The following is a 24,762-nucleotide window of genomic DNA, read 5'->3' as shown; positions in this document are numbered from 1 at the left end:
GACCCTAAAATTCATACAGAAATGCAAGGGGTCTGTAATAGCCAAAATAATCTGGAAGTAGAAGAACAAAATTGGAGGACTCATGTTCCCAATTATCAGAAAGCTACAGCAATCAAGACAGTGTAGTCCTGGCATGAGAATAGACATATAGATCGATGGAATAGAATTGAGAGCCCAAAATTAACCCCCTACATTTATGATCAATTGATTTTTGAGAAAGGTGCCAAGACAATTCAATGTGGAAGGGATCGTCTTTTCAACAGATTACATTGGGACAACCAGATATCTGTATGCAAAGGAATGAAGGTGGACTCCTGCCTGATACTATATGCAAAAGCTCAAAATGGTTCATGGACCTATGTGTAAGAGCTAAAACTATAGAACTATTAGGAGAAAACTTAGGACTAAGTCTTGGCGACCTTGGATTAAGCAACAATTTCTTGAATATGACACCAAAAGCACAAGCAACAAAAGGAAAAACAGGTAAATTGGACTTGATCAAAATTAAAAATTTTATTGCTTCAAAGGACACTATTTAAAAAGTGAAGAGACACAGCACAGAATGGGAGAGAATACTTGCAAATCATATGTTTACTAAGGGCCTTAAATTCTATCAGTCTATATATTTTATTTTATTTTTAGGTTTTATTTATTTGAGAGAGAAAGAGAACAAGAGAATGAGGGCAGGGGTAGAAGCAGGCTGTCCGCCGAGCAGGGAGCCCAATGTGGGGCTTGATCCCAGGACTCTGGGACCATGGCCTGAGCTGAAGGCAGACGCCCAACCGACTGAGCCACTCAGGTACCCCTAGTCTTTATACATTTTAAATATAAGAGTAAAAAGGCAACTCAATCAAAAATGGGCAAAATATTTGAACAGACATTTCTCCAAAGAAGATAAGTAACCAATAAGCACATGAAAAGATGCTCAACATCAGTAGTTATTAAGGAAATGCAAATCAGAACCATGATGAAAATACCACTTCTTACCAACTAGAATGACTACTAATCAGAAAGACATAGTGAGGATGTGGGGAAATTGGAACCCTCACGTGTTGCTGGTGGGAATTGAAAATGGTGCAGCTGCTTCAGAAAATAATTTAGTGGTTCCTTAAAAAGTTAAAGATAGACCCAGTAATTCCACTAAGCAAGAGAAACAAATCTGTATGTTCACATAAGACTTGTATACAATTGCTTACAGGAGCATTATTCGCAATAGCTCAAAAGTGGAGACAACCCAAATATCCATCAATGATGGATCCATCAATATCCGGATGAATCGGTAAACAAAATGTGTCATATCCATACATTGGAATATTATTCAGCAATCAAAAGGAATGAAGTACTAATTGATGCTAACATGGATCAAACTTAAAAACATGCTAAGTGGAAGAAGCCTGTTACAGAAGACCACATACTATTTGATTCCATTATACATAATAGGCAAGTCCACAGAGACAATAAGTAGGTTAGTGGTTGCCAAGGCTAGGAGAGGGTGGAATGGGACATGACTGCTGATGGATATGGGGTTTCTTTGGGGGGTAGTAGTGACATGTTCTAAAATTACATAGTGGTGATGGTTGTACAACTCTCTGAATATATTAAGATCTATTGAATTGTACACTTTAAAGGGTGAATTGTATGGTGTGTGAATTAAATTCAATAAAGCTGTTATCAAAAAAATTTAGGATGATTTGTATGTGTGAATAGTATTTTGTCAGTTTGTGCTTGTCCCCTTATTCCCGCCACTTTGAATCTTTTTTTTTTTTTTTAAAGATTTTATTTATTTATTTGACAGAGATAGAGGCAGCCAGCGAGAGAGGGAACACAAGCAGGGGGAGTGGGAGAGGAAGAAGCAGGCCCATAGCGGAGGAGCCTGATGTGGGGCTCGAACCCAGAACGCCGGGATCACGCCCTGAGCCGAAGGCAGACGCTTAACCGCTGTGCCACCCAGGCGCCCCCCGCCACTTTGAATCTTGAACTTAAGCACCACTGTCTTGAGCACTGGGCAGGTTACTGTTTCCCTAAAGCCTAAAGACGAGGAATTTAGGTATGTGGTAACTTCATGCAGAAGAATACTTGATGGCACCCTGTATGAGGAACAAAACCTTTTAAGGGGAATGCCCTGAGGTTGAAGGCTTTCCAAGTTTTAAGTGTGTCTCTCTGTGCCCTACTCTAGTTCTTATTTATCTTCTCAACTTCATCCATACACACCACATAGATAGTTTATGTTTTGGGTCACAGGCCCCATTCCAGCTCCACTGAGAACCTCACTTTCATTTCTTAAATTTTTTCCTCCAGGCTGTTGATCTTGCTCTCAGACAGTCTTTCCTAGGAGGTGTAGAGACAGCAGCTGGAGGAACCGCTGGGGGGCGCCCTGCCCTCAGAGGATTGACAAAAAAGAATGACTCCAGGAAGAGGCTTAGGCTTGTGCCGGCAGGAAGAGATGACTCATTTTTCATCAAAGGCATTTCAAAGAAAATATAATGACAGGATGATGTCAGAGGAGCAGGTGGAGACAGGAACCTTGATTGAGGCTGGAGGGAGGTGTTGAATAGAACGGTTGCCTGGGCAGTCAGAATGATTGACTGGCATAGATCACAAGAAACGTCACCTGTTTTTTAGTTCCTTTCCCATGAGCGCTGGTGTGGGCAGTGCTGTTCATGTACCTTTAAAGCATGTGGTCAAGTCTCTGCCTGTCCTGGGTGTACTGTGTTCATATCTGGGTGAGACATCTCATGACACGCAGTGTGCTGTGCTCCTACACTCTCTGCATTAACTCTCTGGCTAGCAGGATCTGTGTCTTGGAATTGAACCTCACAGGCTCATGGTGGCTGCAAGTATGTCATTTCCCTTGGTATATTAGATACAGGAACTTGCCTAGATATCAGAAGGTCAAATCTCAGGGACTTCATTGCCAAAAGTACTCTGGTTCCCTCCAGTGTTTTTATTTTTTTGTTTTGTTTTTTTTCAGTTTCCTCCAGTGTTTTGGCAAGAGCTGGATCTTTGCTCTAACCTCAGTTAAATTTCTTTTCCCCCCCCCTCTTTGAATTGGTGTGTATAGATGAAGCTGAGAAGTGGGGGAACCTTACAATCAGGAGAAAGGATAGTAAATTTTGGTATCTCTTCATATTGCAGATCACTAAAGTTGGTTAGGTATTTGGGCTTCCATTTGTTTTATTTTATTAATTAATTAACTTATTTTTAGTAATCTTTCCACCCAACATGGAACTTGAACTCACGACCCCAAGATCAAGAGTCACATGCTCCTCCCACCCCCGTACCCCCATTCTGAGTCAACCAGGCACCCCCAGGCTCCCATTTATATTAAGATTGTAAGACAGTGCTCCTGGTCACTACTGTGCTTTAATACTTACCAGAGTCTATAATTATGAGGTTGGAGGCTAAATCAGCAGTTTTCAAAATAAGAGAGGGGGTACTTATTGCTTGTATTCTGTTGTCAGGATTCAGGTCTCAAATATCTGGGGAGAGATGGCTTAGCAATATCAGTTGCTGCTTTTGTGCTTTATGGATCATTTATCCGAAAGTGGCATGGAGGACTTTTTGGTAGCATAAGACAGAAGATATTGCCTCTCTTTAAGAAATATCATAAGCAAGGGCACCTGGGTGGCTCAGTCAGTTAAGTGTCTGCCCTTAGGTCAGGTCATGATCCTAGGGTCTGTGATCAAGTTCCATATCAAGCTCCTTGCTGGGCAGGAGAAGCAAGGAGCCTGCGTCTCCCTCTTCCTTGCCTGCCTCTCCCCCTGTTTGTGCTCTCTCTCTCTCTGACAAGTAAATAAATAAAATCTTAAAAACAAACAAACAATGAGAAAAGTAAAAAAAAACCAAACAAACCCAAAAAACCCCAAATATATAAACCTCAGAATTGGAAAGGGAGGGAGGAAAGCTTACTATTTGGTACTGTATTTATGTTTGTTTGTTTGTTTGTTTGTTTGTTTATTAATTAAAGGGGCAGAAGGAGAGGGAGAAGCAGACTCCCGCTGAGCGGGGAGCCTGTTGTGGGGCTCAATCCCAGGACCCTGAGATTATGACCTGAGCTGAAGGCAGACGCTTAACCACCTGAGCCACCAAGGTGCCCCTGGTGCTGTCTTTAATTGTTCATCCTTCTGGCTGATCATGGGCTGTTTTGGGCTAATACTACTAGGTAGGTCTGTTGTGGGACTAAAACTGACCTTTGGGTAAGAAGGACATGAATCAGAAGGGACCGAATCAGAGAACGTGTCTTAGAGAAGATACTGGACTTGCCTGGGCTCTGCTTGGCAATATTCGTCCTCCCTGTTAGTTGTGCTTCTCCCTATATCTCTCCATGAAATGACACATCATTAGAAGAGACTTTGAGCCTGAAGTGCCAAAAGACCCAGGGAAAACTGTTCTCCAGCATGGATTGGATTTGGGAGCCCCCTGAGGGTAATCTGTGGTCAGGCTGTTTCAGAAGTCACCACCTGACTCACTGACTCCGATGAGTCTGAGCAGAAGCCGCGGTCTTGACCTGGACATGTTTTGTGTACCTGCCCATGGTGTGTACAGATCTTCTCTCCCTTTGGTTATGAGCTAAAGTCCTTTAATCATAAGGTTGAGCAGTGGTAAGGGAGACATATTCTGACATACCAATTAATGAGAATGTTAAGGGAATCCATGTTGGGGCTGGGATTCCAAACATCTTTTTGGTTTTTGTTTGTTTGTTTTTTAAGTAGGAGTGGACTCTTAGGGGCTCATTGTCATCTATAGGATAAAATCCAAAACTCATCTTGTCATTTAAGACCTTCCATAATTCAGTCTGACTTTCTATACAATTATTTTTATCAAAATTATATTTATTCTTTTTTTAAAAAAAAATTTTATTTGAGAGAGAGTGTGTGCACACGCAAGAGCATGAGCTGGTGGGGGGGGGCAGAGGGAGAGGGAGAGGCAGACTCCCCACTGAGCAGGGAGCCCGACTTGGGCTTGATCCCAGGACCCAAGATCGTGACCTGAGCTGAAGGCAGATGCTTAACCAACTGAGCCACCCAGGCGCCCCAAAATTATATTTATTCTTGTTTTAAAAGGTTAAATATTACAATGAGGCTTATAACAAAAGTAATCTATCCCTCCCCACTTTTGAGAACTGCTTCCAAATCATTTAGCTATTTCTTTTAGTGTTTTCCACTACATTTCTTTTTCTTTTCTTTTTAAAGTAGACTCCAGCCCACCGTGGGGCTTGAACTCACAACCCTGAGATCAAGAGTTGCATTGTCTACTGACTGAGCCAGCCAGGTGCCCCTCTACTACATTTCTTAAATACACCCTTGTGCTAGTGCTTCTTGATTTTTCATTTTTAGACATTATCTGTTGATGATCTACCATTGAAGATTAGGATTTAGTTCTTTCATCCCTGCCATTTTCCCCCTTTCCCTATTTCCCATTGTCACACATCATTACTATTGTGTGGTATTCAGTGTTTAGGTTATTATGATTATATAAATATTTGCCTAAAGGTGAGTCACATATATTTTATAATTACATTTTCTTCCTCGATTGACTTATTCCCCCCCTGGAATTAATAATTGCCTTATTTTATCATTTGTTTACTGTTCTGTGGCCCTATCTCTGTGCTCTCCCATGGAAAGCTAAGACAGCTCTCAGTGTGTTGGAAAATATCAAATAATCTTTTTTTTTTAAATCAATCTTTTGGTTCAATATTTTCTTTCGAGACATCCCCCAGGAGCTTTCTTTTCTCCAATTCTGTCCTCCAACTCAAGCCTTTAGTAAAGTTGTCATTCTGGGACTTCCTACACCATCATACTGGGAAATTCCTTTACTTCTCTTCTGTGTTGGATCCCATGTTTCCTGGATCTCATGCTGCCATTTTTCTTGGTTCACTCTATCCCTTCATTGGAATATATCTTAGAGTAGCCATCAAATTAGCTCAATATGCAACAGAAGTATCAGGGAAAATGGAAGGGAGGAAATTATCAAAGAACTAATAAATGAAAGACGTGTTTTCAAAATGAAAACGACCCACAGAGAAAAATCAGCAAGTTAAAAAAGATCCTCACCAATGCACATCATCATAGTGTTTCAGAACACCAGGGATAAAAATAAAACCCTAACAGCTGTCAAACAACATCAGGTCACAAACAAAAGTCAGAAACCAGAATGGCATTGGACTTCTCAATAGCAAACTGGAAGACAGAAGGAGGAACGCCTTTAAATTTGCAACCTAGAAGTCTATACTCAAACTCTTACCAAAGAGAAATTAAAATATTTTCAGACAAAGATTTTCAGATTAGCAAAGTCTTAAAACTATTTACTGCTTATGTATCTTTCTTTAGGAAGCTACTCTAAGATATTTTTTAAAAGGGGCTCCTGGGTGGCACAGCGGTTAAGCGTCTGCCTTCGGCTTAGGGCGTGATCCTGGCGTTCTGGGATCGAGCCCACATCAGGCTCCTCCGCTAGGAGCCTGCTTCTTCCTCTCCCACTCCCCCTGCTTGTGTTCCCTCTCTCGCTGGCTGTCTCTATCTCTGTCGAATAAATAAAATATTTTTTTTAAAAAAAGATTTTTTTTTAAAAGATTTTATTTATTTGGGGCACCTGGGTGGTTCAGTTGTTAAGCGTCTGCCTTCGGCTCAGGTCATGATCCCGGTGTTCTGGGATCGAGCCCCGCGTCAGGCTCCCTGGTCAGCGGGAAGCCTGCTTCTCCCTCTCCCACTCCCCCTACTTGTGTTCCCTCTCTTGCTGCCTCTCTCTCTCTGTTAAATAAATAAATAAATCTTAAAAAAAAAAAAAGGTGAATCAAAACTTAAAAAAAAGCCATGTTAAAAGAAAAAGATTTTATTTATTTGTCAGAGAGAGAGAGCACAAGCAGGGGGAGCTGCAGGCTCCCCTCTGAGCAAGGAGCCCCATGTAGGACTCGTCCTGGGATCATAACCTGAGCCGAAGGCAGACGCTTAACCAACTGAGCCACTCAGGCATCCCTGTATTTTTTATTTCTAAGTGTTTAAAAGATTTTCTGAGTGTTCCCTTTTTATACTACTTATTCTTGGTTTATGGCAGTACTGCCTTAGTTCTCTCTGAGGATATTAATTACAGTGCCCCCAATCCCCTCGATGTTTTCCTCTGCTTCCAATATTGTCTCTGTTTCCAGCTCTTTTTGTTTGTTCATTTTGGTCTCTGTCTTTCATGTTGGAGACTCTCTTAAAATGTTCGCTGTTTCTTGGTGTTCTTATTTAAGACTTAGCCCTTAAAAAAGCTGAATGGAAGCCTAAAAAGCTGGTAGGTGGGACTTGCTGATGGGTGTACTCTTAATGAATCACCAGGTAGGGGGAGGTCTTTCCCTCCAGAGAGGAATTGGCCAGTCTGCTACTGGGGCCTCGGAAGCCTGGCAGCCAGAGCTCTGGGGTTGCCAATCAGGACAGTGGGGCAGGGTGGAGAGGCTTGTTCATGATGTCAGATTTCACTTAATACCCCTATTTTTAGTAAGGCACGCTTCTGACCTCGTGTGGGCCTGAAGACTTCCAACTGGTCTTCTTTTCAGCCTCCCCCTGCAGCTTCTTTCTGCTCCCTCAGCCTTCAGAGACCCGTGGTACATCCAGTTCCCCAGGCTTTCCGGAGCCCTGCAGCACAGATCACTGGTTTCTGACTGTTCCCTACTGGTCATGGGCACTTAGCAGAAAGATTAAGGTGAAATGTAAATTAGCGACCGTTGATCTCTCCACTCTGCAGTTTTTCAAACTTCTGTTGATATTTTTTATTCTTCTTTTCCGTGGGTTTGTGCCATTTTTTATTCCTTGACTGTGATTTTCCTGAGGTTTCAGAAAGAATGGAGATAACTATGCATGTTAAGTCTGCCACATACAACCTGAAGTTGGCCCAACTTCTCGCTCACGCTCTCGCTCTCAAATACACAAACCCTGTGCTCTAGCTTCCCTTGTACGTTCTCGTTTTTGTTTTCTTGCTCATGCCATCTTTCCTCCTTGGGATGTCTGTTCTCATTTCAGACCTTTGACATCCTACGCATTCTCTTAGACCCAGTTTATGTGCCTCATACATGGAAACCCTTCCCCCCCCTTTTTTTTAATTTCTCCAACTGAAAATGACCGTTTCATTGACTAAACTTCCAAATTTCTTGTTCACCAAATCCTTGTGGTCTTGCCACCCTCGTGACACAGCGTACTGCCTTATGCTATAATTATTTATACACATACGACTTCCCTAGTTAGATTGTAAGGCCTTAAAGGGTATTGCAAGAGTGCTTTGTAATTTGTTATTATTGTTGTTGTTATGGGTAACAACACAGAACCTAGGCAACTAAATATTTCACAGAACCATAGAAGTTTAGGGCTAGGAAAGAATGTAGAGCTCTAGAATGTCAGCTCATTTTATGAATGAATAAACAGATCCAGTGTGATTAAATGATCCTACAGTCATATGATGAACTAGGAACAGAACTGGAACTGGCACCTCCTCCTCTCGTTCTTGAACTGCTTAATGTAGTGGTAAAATGTGATATGTGCTTAATCAAATATTCTTGTTAATCCAGGGTTACCAAAGGGTACTTTCTGTTTCACTCTTCTTGAACATTTTTATACATATCTTTTTGGTCTTAGTCATTAGGTAATTTTGTCATAGGTAATATCATAGGTAATTTTTTTTCTTTCTTCCTTTCTTCCATTTTCTTTTCCCTTTTCTTTCTTTTTTTCCTTCTTTCTTTCTTTCTTTCTTTCTTTCTTTCTTTCTTTCTTTCTTTCTTTCTTTCTTTCTTTCTTTCTTTCTTGATAAATTAGGATCTTCAGTAGTATAGGTTTAATCAAAAACTGAGCTGGGTAATAGTTTTATTCCAAGGTATCAGGGACCCATGGATTATAGGTAAGAGAAAAATGTAAGCAACTGTACTGAAAGTGCCCAGATTTCAAGGAAATCTTAAAAAAAATCAGTGATATCATGTATTTGAGGTGATTCTTTTTCACTTAACAGTAGAGTGCAGACCCAATTTAGTTAAGTCCTGGTTAATTGAAGCTATGCTGTTTGATAATTCATCAAGGATTATTGCTTCAAAGTATCTTTTTTGGGGGGTGCCTGGGTGACTCATTTGGTTGAGTGTCTGTCTTCAGCTCAGGTCATGATCCCAGGGTCCTGGGATCAAGCCCCATGTGGGGCTCCCTGCTCAGTGGAGAGCCTGCTTCTTCCTCTCCCTCTGCCTGCCACTTTGCTTACTTGTGCTCTCTGTCTCTCTGTCAAGTAAATAAAATCTTAAAAAAAACAGAACCAAAGTATCTTTTTTTAAAAAAAGATTTTATTTATTTTAGAGACAGAGATAGTGAGAGAGAGAGACACACAGAGATAGCAAGAGTGAGAGAGAGAGAGAATGAACAGGGAGGAGAGGGAGAAGCAGACTCCCACTGAGCAGGGAGTCCGATGCCAGGCTCAATCCTAGGACCCTGGGATCATGACCTGAGCCAAAGACAGCTGCTTAACCGACTGAGCCACCCAGGCACCCCTGCTTCAAAGTATCTTTAAAGTAAGTTGTGTCAAAAATTATCTCGCTCTTGACAGTCATTTCCAAAATGTTTGAGATAAGCTTCAGAGATTTAGATATTCCAGGAATATCTATTGGGGAAAGTTGAACTACAACTATTATCTGTATAGGGTTTGTTGAATATGGGGTGTGCCAGTCACTAATCAAAAACCCAGTGCATCTTTTTCCTCATTGCCCTCCTTTGGGAACTTGAGGGTAAATGGGCAGGTATTTAAGAGGCTGCTCCCTTTCTTTGAGATTCGGTTTTCATTAGGCTTTTGCCTTAAAAATGAGGCTGAAGATAGTAGGTAGTTCAGTACTGACCTGGTTTGCCGTCTCCACTGGGCAAGCTGTTGCTAGACAAGCAGTCTATGGTGGATGAACCATAACCAACCTCTAGGCTGGGTTGGGCTCTCCCTAATGCCCATGACTTTTGGTTTTATCCGAAATAGAATCTGTTGTCCTCAGATTTGAGAGAGCAAGGATTTATTGTCCTCGCCGGTGTTTCTGCCTTTGGCTGTTTCCACGTTGCCACCTGGCTGCCGTTCGAGGAAATTCACTATAGCTCTGAGTCCCTGCAGAGGGCTGAGAGGAACTATCCCTGTCTCCAGGATGGAGCATGTGTTCTCTTCCCTTAAAACTGTTACCCATATTTCCTTTTATGACTTGTTAAGTCAGAGGCAGCTGGGAGGATGCATCAGGGAAGCATTACTCACTGGGCACACATAGTGGCCCTGACTGCTGGTGGGGAGTCTGGGCTGAGCTGAGAGTGAGTCAGCTTTGGAAATGGAAAAATGTAGGGTGGGGGGGGGGGCAGGGATTGTGTGCCAGTGACTGCTGCTTCTCTGCCTGTTCTTTCTTCTATAGAACTCATCACAAAGCTGTGAATACTGGGGATCCAGTTGGGGCAGCCAGTAAGCCAACCAACTTTGAGGTGATAATGTTTTCGTGAAAGGAGTGAGCTGACTGGACCTAGTATTGCTGCCTTTTATGGTGTGTGTGTGCGTTTCGGGGGCAAGCTTGAGCTTGTATAATGAGCGTTCTGTGTGTGCAAATTTCACTAGAATAAAAGCAGTCACAGAATCTCTTTGTCTTAGTTATAAAACTCAGCCTTCTGTATCTCTCTTTGTCCAGTAGGGGTCACTGGGGGTTTAAACTCTGAATGAGAGAGCCTGTCACTAATCTTATGGTAGGCCAATCAGACTCCTTGTCTTTATTGTGGCATCTCTGTATATTAAGCCCCCTTTTTTATATTAGTGCAGAAATAAAAAATGTGAACTTGTATTATGAATGTTGTGGCTCCAATGACTACTGGGTCTAAGAGATTTCCAGGAGTAACCCTAAGCTATAAAGAAAGAAATGGATGTGTACAGGGGCCACCTGGTAGGAGTCGTCTCTGGGAATACTTGTAGTCAGAGAGTGCGGGGTGAAGCAATTTTTTTATAAAGCCATAACTGCTTGAAGAGTCCATGATGGAAAGGAGCTGAAAGGGATATGAAATGTTCTTTTAATTTTATTTATGCCAACTCAATCATTTTTTAATCAAGTTTTTAATTTTAATTCCAATACAGTTAACATACAGTATGTTCTGTAAGTTTCAGGTGTACATCAGTCATTTTAAGATGTCTAATTTTGAACATGAAAATAATACAAATTTGTAAAATTAGAAAAATTAAAAAATACAAAAAGAAAAAAAGGATTTTGTGGATCTATTGAGTATTTGAAGAACAGATTATTCAAGATGCTAGGTGAAGCAAGAAAGCAAGGCTGAGGTGGAATTGGTTTATAAATAAGACCAGAAGAGACTTTTTTTTTCTTTTTAAAGATTTTATTTATTTGACAGAGAGAGAGAGCGCGCAAGAGAGGGAACACAAGCAGGGGGAGTGGCGGAGGGAGAAGCAGGCTTCCCGCTGAGCCCGATGTAGGACTCAATCCCAGGACCCTGAGATCGTGACCTGAACCAAAGGCAGATGCTTAAGACTGAGCCACCCAGGCGCCCCTGAGGAGACTTTTTTAAAAAATGAAAGCAGACTGGAAGAAAACTATTTATTAAGCATCTGATATGTAGCTACCTACAACAACCCTGAGAAATAGGTATATTTATACACATTGTACATTTTAGGAAACTGAAGTTCCGAGATACTAAGTGGTGTCCCTAGGGTCACATAATTAGTATTGTAGTGATGCTAGTAGGGGAGATCCTATTAGGCGCATTCATTTGACTTTGGTCCTTGGACCCTGGTCAGGGTTCTTGAGAGCAGGTTTTACTAGAAGGTAAGCAGGGCCTGGTGGTAGATTCTCCTGAGAAAGACCAGAATGATTCTTGTGTTGTGAATTCGGGTTCAGAGCAGGCTCCAGGGGTCCACAGGTGTAAAGAAGCTGAAAGTCTGTCTTTGTCTTTGGGTGGCAAGCTTTTCCTCTTTATTGTTTAGGGCTACTGCCAGGATCTAGAAAACAGTCTCACAGAGATCTAAAATTAGTTGTTTGTGTGCAGAGCTTGGTTTCTATGGATACATAGTTTAAGTTGTTCTCTCTTACCTACCTCTTATCTTGGCCTACACTCTTCTTCTGAGTTTTGAATATAACTACCTATTGGCATTCTCAAGCCTGCCTGGTGACCTTATTCTTATTGTTGAGGTCCTGACCCTTCGTCAACCTCATGCCCATCCTGCCCCCTTGTGTTCCAAGGTGTCTCAGAGAAACTAAAGTGGATCACGTTTCTTAGCCAGCCCACACTAAAAGATGTTTGCCTTTGAAACCGTTTTTATCTTTAAAAGAAAAAAAAGAAAGAAAGAAAGAAAAGAAAAGGAAAGAAACTTTTTATTTGGAAAAGCATTTTAAAAATGTGTTTAAGCTGGATAGGACTCAGATGCTAACTCTCCATCATGAATTCACTTGGAATGAGGGATATTTCTGTACAAAAATAACAATCCTTAGCAAAATTCAGGAGCAATCTCCATGGGCAGGGCTTCTTTTCCTTGAATTGTCTCCGTTTATTTAAGATACTGGCTACCAGGGTTTCCTGGAAAAAACTTAATAGCTAGGTCTCATTATTGCTTTGTGGGGGAAAATGATCAGAATCACAAAGAGAGAGATTATTTACAATAATAATACGGATATTACGGTGGACTAAATATTCTTGTCCTTTCCCTTTGTGAAGCAGTACCATTGAAGCCTAATTTTATTTATTCATTGAGTTGGTGGCTTAGAGCTGTTAAATACCACAGGTTTACCCTGACTTACCTCCTTGCATTGGCCACTGAAGATGACTGATACGCTGCTGAGGCATAAAGGCTGTAAGAGTAACAATAATAACAATAGCTAACATTAATGAGTTCATGTTTAATGTTTTTTTTAGAAAATAGTCAATAGCGAATGCTTGTGGTGTGTCAAATAGTCCATGTGTTTCCGCACTTAATCCCCACTGTACCACCAAGAAGAGGTGATTTTATTATCCCCGTTTTACAGATGAAGAAATTGAGGATTAAAGAGATGAAGTAATTCATTCAAAGACACACCGCTAGAACCTGTGAATCTAGGTTTCGCTAACAGACTGTGTCAAGTTTAGAGCCCTGGGCAGAGAGAGAGGTTGGGTTTTAAGAATGAGTTTTCTAGGGGCGCCTGAGTGGCTCAGTCAGTTAAATGTCTGCCTTCGGCTCAGGTCATGATCCCGGGGTCCTGGGATTGAGCCCCACATCGGGCTCTCCGCTTACTGGGGGAGCCTGCTTCTCCCTCTGCCTGTGCTCTACCTACTTGTTCTCTCTCTCTCTCTCTCTTTGTCAAATGAGCAAATAAAGTCTTTCAAAAAAAAAAAAAAAAAAGAAAAGAAGAATGAGTTTCTTAGGGGAGCCTGGGTGGCTCAGTCCATTAAGCATTTACCTTTGGCTCAGGTCATATGAGATCATGTCGTCCTGGGACTGAGCCCCATGGCGGGCTCCCTGCTCAGTGGGGAGTCAGCTTCTTCCTCTCCCTCTGCTCCCCCCCACCCCGTCATGCTCTCCTTCCTATCTCTCTCTCTCTAATAAATAAAAATGAAATCTTAAAAAAAAAAAAAGAATGAGTTTTCTAGGGGTGCCTGGCTGGCTCAGTCAGTAGAGCATGCGCCTCTTGATCTCGGTGGTGTTAAGTTCCAGCCCCATGTTGGCTGTAGAGATTACTTAAAAATAAAATCTTTAAAAATGGTGGGCCACTGCCTTCTGTCCTCCATTTAAGAAAAAAAAGATTTATTTATTTTTAAAGATTTTATTAATTTATTTGAGAGAGAGAGCGCACGCACAGAGGGAGAGTGAGAGGGAGAAGCACATTCTCTGCCGAGCAGAGAGCCTGATGTAGGGCTTGATCCCAGGACCCTGAGAGCATGACCTGAGCTGAAGGCAGACACCCAACCAACTGAGCCACCCAGGCGCCCCTAAAAAAGATTGATTGATTGATTGATTGATTAGAGAGAGAGAGAGAGACAATGAGCAGGCAGGGCAGAAGGAGAGAGAATCTCAAGCAGACTCCCTGCTGTGTGCAGAGCCCGATGTAGGGCTCTGTCCCAGGACCCAGAGATCACGACCTCACCCAAACAAGAGTCCGGCGGTCAACCGACCCTGCCACCGAGGTGGCCGGTTCTGTCCTTCGTTTATTTTTTTTATTTTTTATTTTTTTTAAAGATTTTATTTATTTATTTGACAGAGAAAGACAGCCAGCGAGAGAGGGAACACAAGCAGGGGGAGTGCGAGAGGAAGAAGCAGGCTCCTAGAGGAGAAGCCTGATGTGGGGCTCGATCCCAGAATGCTGGGATCACGCCCTGAGCCGAAGGCAGATGCTTAATGACTGCGCCACCCAGGCGCCCCTGTCCTTCGTTTAAAAAATAAAGTAAAATAAAGAATAAGTTTTCTAGGTGCTACCACAGAGCATCACCCATTTTACTGTCCATCTTTCCTTTTTTCCTTTCCTTTCCTTTTTCTTTCTCATTTTTAAGGATAAGTGCCTAAATTGCTAAGCTAGACAAGAAGGCCACCCAGAGTTTGGATATTGAGCAGAATCCATGTCTGGAGAGATTTCTAGAAGTGAAATTTCTGAATCAGTTAATTGATTTCTTGCCAGCTTTAAGAAAAAGCAAAACTTACACTGTGTTCTTGGAGTCACTTTTTTCCTTAAACTCCCAGGTGGATTTGGAATTCCACCCTTAAAAGTGGTTCAGCTCCTTTGTTATTGTGTGTTATCTGCTGGGCCTATCTAGAGGAGCGTATTGGGTTATTCCTGCCGTAAGATGAATAGTTTTCCAGGCATTTGCTCTCTGTTGAATATTTTTGCAGTCAGATAGATGCATTCCCAAGAAATGCTTAAATTTTGTGAATCTCATGGTTTACTGGACCTTGTTTAGCTCTTTCTAGTATGTTCCACCCTTATGCCCCTGGCTCTCACAGTGCTCTTCGGACCCTCTTGTTCATTAATTAATTCATTCAGTTATTACACTAATAGTTGTTTAGTGATGAGATTTCATATAGGAGAGCAGAATTCATCTAGCTTCAGAAACTTTAGTGAGAGAGTAAAAATAAGCACATGTATACAGTATGATATAATCTCAAGAGAGCGAGTAGTTTACTTCGAACTGGGATGGAGGGAGTCACCAGGGAAAATTCTGTGGAAGCATTGGCTTTAAGCTGGTCCATTCAAATGGGATTTTGACTTGTAGAAATGGGAAGGAAATACATTCCAGAGAAGTGAGGAAAATATTGTAAAGCCAGAGAGTTTTGGATTTAATTTGCTGACAGTAGGGAACTGGAAGTTTTAGAATGAAATTACAAATGAACATTCATTGAGCATTAAGATATACTCATTATGCATGTGTCAGGGAGATTATCTCACAGTGAATGTGGACAGGATTGGCAGGTTGAAGACTGGGATTAGGAAAATTAGGTAAATTATCAATTTATTAAGGTTTTGTACAGTCTGAGCAGTATTTAGTCTTTGTGGTCAGATGTGGTTTGTATGCTACTCCTCCAAATAATAATAGTAGCCAATAATTATTGAGCACATACTGTATGCCAGGCACTATATAAGCACCTTAAATGCATTAACATATTTAATCCTCACTACAGCTCTATGAGACAGGTACAATTAGTGTCATCATTTTACAGATGAGGAAATTGAGGCTGTATGAAGTTAATTAAATAATTTGCACAGAGGTGCTAATGACATATATAGTAGAGCCTGGATTTGAACCTAGGCAGTGTGGCTTCAGACTGAGCTTGTAGTTACCGAGCAAGACATTTGGGAGATTTTTCTATCATTATTGTTTTCAGTGACACTTTGGGTAGGTAGAATATTTTTTTTCGGTGTTCTGGGCCTTTGCATGTTGATTGTTGTCACAATCCCACATTGCTAAACATTAGAGACAGGAGTCATAGTGTCTCCTAATTAGCTCCTAGGAAGCACACACATCCCCTGCCTATCTGTAGTTGGATGCCTACTGGACTTATGGGGGGAGATGGATGACTAGAGCTCAGCGCCAGGCTTTGATGGCCTGGATCCTGCCATTCCCAGAAGCCCAAGGTTTCCAATGCTATCAGCCATATGCTAGTCTCTACCACAAAAAAAAAAAAAAAAAAAAAAAATTAAAAAAAAATTTTTTTTTTAGGAGAGAGAGCATGTGTGCCTGCAAGTGGGGAGAGAGTTGGGGGGGGGGCGGAAGGAGAGGGAGAGAGAATCTTTTTTTTTTTTTCTATAAGATTTCATTTGTTTATTTGAGAGAGAGAGAGAGAGAGAGAGAACATGAGCTAGGGGGCCAGGGGCAGAAGGAGAGAGAGAAGGAGACTCCCCACTGAGCAGGGAGCCTGACGAGGGGCTAGATCCTGGGACTCCAGGATCATGACCTGGGCCGAAGGCAGATGCCCAACTGACTGAGCCACCCAGGCGCCCCAGAGAGAGAGAATCTTTTTTTTTTTTTTTATTAATGATTTTTTATTATATTATGTTAGTCACCATACAGTACATCCCCGGTTTCCGATGTAAGGCTCGATGATTCATTAGTTGTGTATAACACCCAGTGCACCATGCAATACGTGCCCTCCTTACTACCCATCACCGTTCTATCCCATTCCCCCACCCCCCTCCCCTCTGAAGTAGAGAGAGAGAATCTTAAGCAGGGTCCATGACCCTGAGATCATGACTTGAGCTGAAACCAAGATTCAGACACTTAACTGATTGAGCCACTCAGGCACCCCTATTCTCTACCAAATTTTTAATCTCAGGTGTATTTGTTGTTTGAAAAAAAGTCTCCTCTTTGTAAGCATTATTTTTCCAGAGTTTGGCCCTTTAGATGGGTCCTAAATTTTTAGTCTATGTCTGCTCAAGTTAAGAAGCCGTGGATGTCAATTATTTTGAGACCAGGTCTAACTCCACGGCAGTGTAACAGTTACAGTGCCCCTTCTCACGAGCTTGCTTTCATCTCGAGCTTGCTTTCATCTCGTCAAAGACATGAAAGTGATTCTGGGGTGTTGCCTTGTTTTGAGATTTCTTGTGGGTAACGGTTGTGGGTGATCATTCTAAATTCTTGTGAGTGAAGTAATCCTAAAGAGAAGCAGGTCTAAAATCTTTAATGAAGTTTAGAGTCTTGCATTTACAGGGCTGCTTTGGTGGTTTGGGGCCCTGCCCATTGGCTATATGGAAGGGATATCCTGTGGGGTGCTAAATATGACTTTAAGTGGCCCGTTCTTTGTATAATAAATGCTCTCTAAAAAAAACCCCAGTCACTCCCTCCTGCCAGCCACTAACCACTTCCTATAAATGACAGCACACAGATCCATCTTAGTTTTGCTAAGTGAAAAATTTATTTTATTTTCACAAAGGCAGTCCTCCTCTTCTTTCTTCCTTCAGACAAACATACACACACACACACACACACACACACACACAAAGGCTGGAAACGAACTTTTTACCTGTCGTATGTAGACAAATGGTGTATCCAGGGTATAGCGTACCATCTTACGAGGAGTGAATGACTTTGGATACCTTTCATTGTCTTCTCTAATAATAACAGTAGGTTCAAATGTCTTGACGTTTGAGTGCTTTGGATTTTTTTCTTCAGATTTCCTTGGTATTTTTGAATGGCACAAGCATGATATATGATTTTCTAATTAAGACTGTTTTGTAGTGGCTTCTGGTAGTAAGTACTAGAATAAGGCAGAGGCATGGCTTTCACTTTGGGAAATGAAAATATGGTGAAGATACTTATAAGTTACAAAAAGAAAATTGTACAGTGGGCGATAGAGACAGCACTGGTACTGTGATGTTCGTGTCGAAGTTGAGATTCTTCCCTTCTGGGCGGGCAGGGCTGTGTACAGACTGTCTTATAAAGAGGAAGTATTCCAAACATATAAATATTTGAATTGTTTAACTGCAAGTTAGTGTACTTAGTTTGCCAGAAGGTTTTAGCAAAGGGAGACAGTGTGATAAAATACATTGATTTAAAATCAGACAGATAAAAGTTCAGATGTCAGTTTATCCTCTTACTTTGTGACTTTGGACAAAATAACTTGAATTTTCTGAGCCTCAAGTTCTTTTTAAAAATTATTTTTTATTTATAATAAATTTTTTTTTTAAATTTGAGTTACAGGTGACATACAATGTTACAAGCCCCAAGTTCTTTTTTTTTTTTTTTTAAAGATTTTATTTATTTATTTGACAGAGATAGAGACAGCCAGCGAGAGAGGGAACACAAGCAGGGGGAGTGGGAGAGGAAGAAGCAGGCTCATTAGTGGAAGAGCCTGATGTGGGGTTCGATCCCATAATGCCGGGATCACGCCCTGAGCCGAAGGCAGAGGCTTAACCGCTGTGCCACCCAGGCGCCCCTAAGCCCCAAGTTCTTGATTTGTAAAATATCCCCATTTGTAATATTAATTAATAACATATAATAATATTAACTAATCCTAATAATATTACCAGGGTTAAATGAAGTTACAGATGTGAAGGTGCTTTCTAATAGCCACTCAATAAATGTTACTATATTGTAGTATTGGTATAGTATATTATAATAAATGCCCTTCCAAACAAGTTCATCTTCTCTGGCTATCACAGCTCCGGGACTTCTCCACAGTAAGGGGTATGTCATCATCATCATCTTTGTGGCCACTGTGTCTAGCATGATGCTCTGTGTTTTTAAATTGAATGAATGAATGAAATATTCTGTTTCACAAGAGAGCCCTGCTCCAGAGGGAGCTCCGGCTTAGTCTCCCCTGGATTGCACTATCCATTTTCCTTCTGTTGCATTTATTCCTTTCAGCAAACACTGAAATACATTTCACATGTCAAGAAAAGTTCTCTTGACTCTACATCCCTCTCTCTGCTTTTGCTTTACAGCAAAATTCCTTATCGTTTTTATTTTGTTGACACTAATTCTTTTCCCATTCTCTCTTTTTTACATTTAACTTTTAAAAGTTTTTTTTTTTTAAAGATTTTATTTATTTGTCACAGAGAGAGAGAGCACAAGCAGGGGGAGCGGCAGGCAGAGGGAGAAACAGGCTCCCTGCTGAGCAAGGGGTCTGATGTGGTACTTGATCCCAGGACCCTGGAATCATGACCCCAGCCAAAGGCAGACGTTTAACTGCTGAGCCATCCAGGCGTCCCTAAAAGTTATTTTTTAATTGAGGTATAGATGACACATTATATTAGTTTCAGGCGCACAGCATAATAATTTGATATTTGCATATATTACGAGATGAATACTATAGTAAGTCTGATTAACATCTGTCACCTTATATAGTTACCAAAAGGTTTTTTTTTTTCTTTGTTGTAATGAGCACTTCTAAGATATACTCTCTTAACAACTTTCACATATGCAGTCCATTTTAAATTTTTAACTCTAGTCGCCATGCTGTTCATCATATCCCTATAAATCCCATTCTCTCTTGATCATTCCAGTCAGGCTTTTTCTGGCATCAAAACTGCCCTTATTAAAGTCACCAGCAACCTCCACATCACTAAATTCAGTGGTCCATTTTCAGTCCTCATCATGACACATTAAGAGCATTGGCATGGTTAATTACTACTTTTTTTTTCCCCAAGATTTTATTTTTAAGTAATCTCTTCATTCTACATGGGGCTTGAACCTACAACCCTGAGCTCAAGAGTCGCATGCTCCAACAACTGAACCAGCCAGCTACCCCTAATTACTACTTCTTAAAACACTTCCTTCCCCTGGCTTCTGGAGCATCATGCTCTTTTTGGTTTTCCTAATCCACTGGCTTCTCTTTTGGTGGTTCTTCCTCTTCCCTATACAATGTTACAGGTTTTCCAGTGCTTAGTCCATGAACTTGGTCTCTTCTCTCTCTCTGTTTACTCCCCAAGTGATCTCACCCAGTTTCCTGGCTTTAAAACTCATCCTGGGTCTCTCCTGGAACTTTAGATTCATATATTCAGTTGCATATTCAGAGTTCCACTGGTATATCTACTAGGCATTTCAAACCTGTATCCAAAAGGGAATTCCTACCCCGCCCCCAAAAGAACAACTACAACCACCAATGAGCCCCAAACCCTCTGCTTCTCTGGCAGTCTTTCCCATCTCAGAAGTAGTGGTTCTGTTCATTCAGTTGCTCAGGCCAAAACTCTTGGAGCCATGACTCTATCCTTTCTGTCTCATAGACATCTAGTCTATGAGCAAATCCTGATGACTTTCTAATTTATCCAGAATATGACCACATCCCACCAGCTCTAACAACACTCTGGTTCCAGCTATTGTTTCTCGGCCACCAGTTTTCACTTGGATTATTGGAATGGCATTTTAACTAGTGGCCCTGGTCCCATTCTTGCCTCTCAGTAGTCTGTTCTTAATACAGTAGCAAGGGGATTCTTTTAAGACCCTAAGTTAAATCATGTCACTCTCTCACACAAAACTTTCCAAAGCTTTCCTACTTAGAATAAAAGCCATAGTCTTTACAAATGGCCTACATAGCCACAGGTGATCTGATAATCTCCCTTGCTTCATCTCTTGATACTCTCCCCTTCTCTCTGTCAGCTCCAACCAATATAGTTTTCTCCATGTTCCCTGAACATACCAAACCTACTTCTGCCTCAGGATCTTTGCACTTGCTTCTTAAAAAATTTGGCTCATCTTTTCTCTAGACAGCCATATGATTTATTTGTTCATATTCTTTAGGTGTCTGTTTAAATGCCATCTTGTTAGAGAAGGCTTCCCTGAACATCTTATACATAAAACTGGAAACTTGACCCCACTGGCACTCCCATCTCCTCTTCATCTCTTTTAGTATTCTCCACTGTATTTGTGTGACTCTTGATTTCAGCTTAGGTCATGATCTCAGGTTTGTGAGATCGAGCCCGGCATTGGGCTCTGCGCTAGGCGTTGAGCCCCTGCTTAAGACTCTCTCTGCCCTTTCCCCCCCTCTAAAAAAATAAATAAAATAAATAAAGGTAACTTTACAGGTATTAAGGCAATTTGCATTTTTAAAGCTTATTTGTGAGAGAACATAGTATATTTACATACCATAGTGTAAAAGGCACCATAGGAATAAATAAACAGCTAGTTTGTTAGCAAGAGAAGCTGTAACTATTCCCGGAGTGAACGGTGTTATAGAGGATGTTAGGTGTGCTCCTGACTGTTGGGTCTTCTGTGTTACCTTGTGTGTCCACACTTCATTTTATAAAATATCTCTTCAGAGAAAAGTAGGTGAAAAGAGGAGCAGTGGTACCGTGAGGCCTTTGCATATTCAACTTAGGTTGTGCGAGCTTCTTTCCAGTCTTCCAGTGTGTTAGGTTTATTGCGGTATAATTTACATACAACAAAACTCACCCTTTTGGGTGTACAATCCAGTGAGTTCTAACAAATGTATACAGTTATGGAACCATCACCACAAAAGTTCCCTTGTGTTTTTTGTAGTCAGCTCCTTCTCTCACCCCCAGGCCTCGGCGACCAGTTACCTGGTTTCTGTCCCCATAGTTCTGCTTTTCTAGAATGTCATATGGATGGAACCATACGGTATGTAGTCTTCTGTGTTTGGCTTCTTTCATGCAGTGTAATGCTTTTGAGATGGACCCCTGCTGTTGTACCTGTAGTTTGTGGCTTTTTTATCGCTGTGTTGTAGCCCATTGCATGGACGCACCATGGTTGGTTCATTAGCCCACCAGTTGATGGATTTTGGGCCGTTTCCAGATTTTCATTATTTTGAATAAAGCTGCTATTATCTTTCACGTACAGGTCTTTGTGTGGACACATATTTTCACTTTTCTTGGGTAAATCCTGGGAATGGTACTGCTTGGTCGTTTGGTATGTGTATGCTTAACTTCGTAAGAAATTGCCAAACTGTGGGGCGCCTGGGTGGCACAGCGGTTAAGCGTCTGCCTTCGACTCAGGGCGTGATCCCGGCGTTCTGGGATCGAGCCCCACGTCAGGCTCCTCTGCTATGAGCCTGCTTCTTCCTCTCCCACTCCCCCTGTTTGTGTTCCCTCTCTCGCTGGCTGTCTCTATCTCTGTCAAATAAATAAGATCTTTAAAAAAAAAAAATTGCCAAACTAGAGCCATTGTGCCAGTATATCCCCCCACCAGCAGTGTATGAGCGTTACATCCTTATTATTGCTTCACGTCCTTGCCAAGACTTGATAATATCGATCTTTTAATTTTGGTCATCCTAGTAGATACGTAGTGGTAAAGTGTTTTCAGTTGCTGCTACAGCCTCCGTATCAAGTTTTCATTTGTAAGCAGGTCTTAGTTTTGTGGAAGGCATTGTTTTCTGCTGTCACCGAGCATCCCCATATCCACTCGGGCAGCTAATGGTGGATTTTCCAGCTCTGAAAACACAGTGGTTTTTTGTCCTCCTTCTTCATCTTCATCACACGATGTCAGATCTGTCTCACGGAGCTTGTTGTATATGTGATCCTCTCTGTGATGATGTTCGGGTCCCTCGCCGCCTCCTCCTAGGCCATGCGTGTGGAGGGTTGCCCTCCGACTGGCCGGGGTACTCGTGGATACTTAAAATACATCCTTGTGTACTTCACCTCCTCTCCGCAAGTGATTCCCTAGTAATTCTGTGACTCTTTTCTTTTGGCTTCGTCCTGAAGTCTGGTGTTCCAGCCTGGCTGGGAATGGAAAGTTAAGAGTGTGACGTCCTCTGACACCCTCCCTTCTTGTAGAGGGGTCTGAGGTTTGTTTGTTTAAGCTGAACAGAGGATGCCAAAGATAGAATTTGAGTCAGCTCAGCACTAGCTTAGGCGCTCCTTTTCTCTCTCCTGGTTCCTCCTTGCCTTTCCCCTCCCCCTCTGGCCAGTTGTTTCCTGGGCTTTGTCTGAGATACGCTGTACAGTTTTAGCCCCATCTAGTACTGCCTGCTGAAAGAGGCGAGATGGAGGAGAAGCCGCCAGGAAGTTTCTGACAACAGTGTGCTGCGGCCGCCGCCTCTGTGCTGATGATAGTTCAGGACAGCAGTAACCTCAGGAGAAAGGCATTCAGAGGCCTGCGCTGAGCTGCGGGCTTGTGGCTAAACTCAGGGAAGGAGGAAGGACGGGCCTGGAAATGCCTCTCTTAGATTCATCTTATTTGCCATCAACCATCTTTATTTTGACCCACGTTCTTGGAATTGCCGGCGTTCTGTACTGGAAGAGATGTGCCAGAGGCAGAGCAGGTAACTTTTGCACAGGAGTTATTCTTTAAGTCAACCGTGGGGCTTCTGAGGGTGGGGTGAATGACAGAGGGCTTCCCAGTGGCTTTCCTTAAAGGGCCAGTACCTCTTTTCAGTCGGGGTGCTGTCAGACCTTAGTGTGTGTGTGGGTCTGCTGAGGACACTGGGCTGCCGCGGGACCAGTGTGACACGCGGACTCGTCCCCATTCTATGGGGCCGTCTGCTAGAGGGTGCTGGTTTGATGAGGCGCTGTCTGGGCTCCAAGCTGAGAGAATCGGCCACTGTGCTGACTTGGGTCCTTCCCCCGAGAACCAAGGTCTTCCTTTCCCTACTTCCTCACAATCTCGAAGTGGCTTCTGGATCTTTGTTTTAAACCAAAAACATAGAGTAATTCTATCACCCTCCTCTACGTAGAGATATGAGAAAACTTGTGGGATTAGAGAAGTTTCTGAATTTGGTGTATTTTTGGGTGAGAAAAGGCAGAGGAAGAAAGGCCAGTGAGAGGAAGGGGTGAGTGGTGTCCCTGCCAAGGTGGCCCTGTTCTCTTTGATATGATTAAAATTGTTCCTTTTCCCTCAGGCAGCCATGCAATTTACTTGTTTATCGAAGTCATCCTGTTTAATGCATGGAAGTTAACTGTTCTTTTCCCCAGGGAGTCAGGCCCTGATACTTCAAAAACAATAATAATAAAATAAATGGTAGCAGACCCCTCTTTCTTCTCATATTTGCTGTTAGTTACATTATATTCCTTTGATTTCTAAAAGCCCAGTGCAGAAATCAGCCTCACGTTTAGCTGATTCTAAATCTCCATGGCTGAGGATGAATAAAGTCTAACTTTTCCTGGAGTCCACCCTCTGATCTCTGTGCCTTCAGGCCTGCCTATTACCTTCAAGCCAAGGTATTAAGATCCTTGTTACTTTGTATCTTAAAAGTTAAGATGCAGATTTGATGACTTACTACTTAGCTTTTTATTAAAAGTTCGTGCATGCTTGACAGAATTAGAATTAGAATCAGTCATTTCCCAGTGTCCTTTCCAGTAAGTCCCAGAAAAACTTTGGACTAAATATTCAGATCCCCGCATGTGTCTGTATCAGCAAAAACAGACATTTAGAAATATGTTTGCTTGTATGGTGGTGTGTTTAAAGAGGTAGCCCAAAGTGACATTCCTGAAACGTAAGCCTATATTGGAACTTAGAAAGAAGGGAGTAGGCAGGCATGAATTATTCGGCGGTATATTCTATTTCATATGCAATGAGAAAGTAAATACCATCAAGGCGGAGGCCGCTCCTTTCCTTCCCTGTGCACTGTGGTAATGACATGTCTAAACCACTAACTGATTAATATTTTAAAAGTTTATCTTCACTATAGGATTTTCTATGATACTTAGGAGTCAGAGCCCTATATTTTAAGTGCTTTTTTTTTTATGTTTTAGAAAATGAATTTCATGAACAGCCATAAACTGCATTGAAATAAAAAGAAAAACAAATTGTAAAATCTTTTTATTTCTATGAAACAATTTTCGTTCTAGTACCTAATAGTTAATTGGCAAGGTGCCGTGTTCACTTTATCTGTACAGTTGAAGCGGGGGTTTTATAATTGGAGATTACGGATACCAAAACTTCTGTAGGAGTGCTT

The 24,762-nt window shown here is 41.8% G+C and overlaps 1 protein-coding gene across 19 annotated transcripts in view; it reads left to right on the top strand.

Moving 5' to 3' along the window:
• The window catches only part of MACF1 (microtubule actin crosslinking factor 1), a 329,876-nt gene that overhangs the window by 81,079 nt on the left and 224,035 nt on the right, over positions 1-24,762 (top strand). The window contains exon 1 of one of the 19 annotated variants that reach the window (XM_087858397.1): positions 22,015-23,130. The exons of the other annotated variants lie outside the window; for them this stretch is intronic. Within the exon in view, the coding sequence (XP_087714523.1) occupies positions 23,022-23,130 (109 nt within the window). The 5' untranslated portion in view covers positions 22,015-23,021. Of the gene's footprint in view, positions 1-22,014; positions 23,131-24,762 lie in introns of those variants that run through there. 19 annotated transcript variants of the gene reach the window in all.

The sequence above is a fragment of the Ursus americanus genome, chromosome 33, assembly GCF_024610735.1.
Source record: "Ursus americanus isolate L20-20 chromosome 33, mUrsAme1.1.p, whole genome shotgun sequence".
In the NCBI taxonomy this organism is placed as follows: domain Eukaryota; kingdom Metazoa; phylum Chordata; class Mammalia; order Carnivora; family Ursidae; genus Ursus; species Ursus americanus.
Note: the sequence above shows the minus strand (reverse complement) of the source record. Positions and strands in the feature narration are given on the sequence as shown.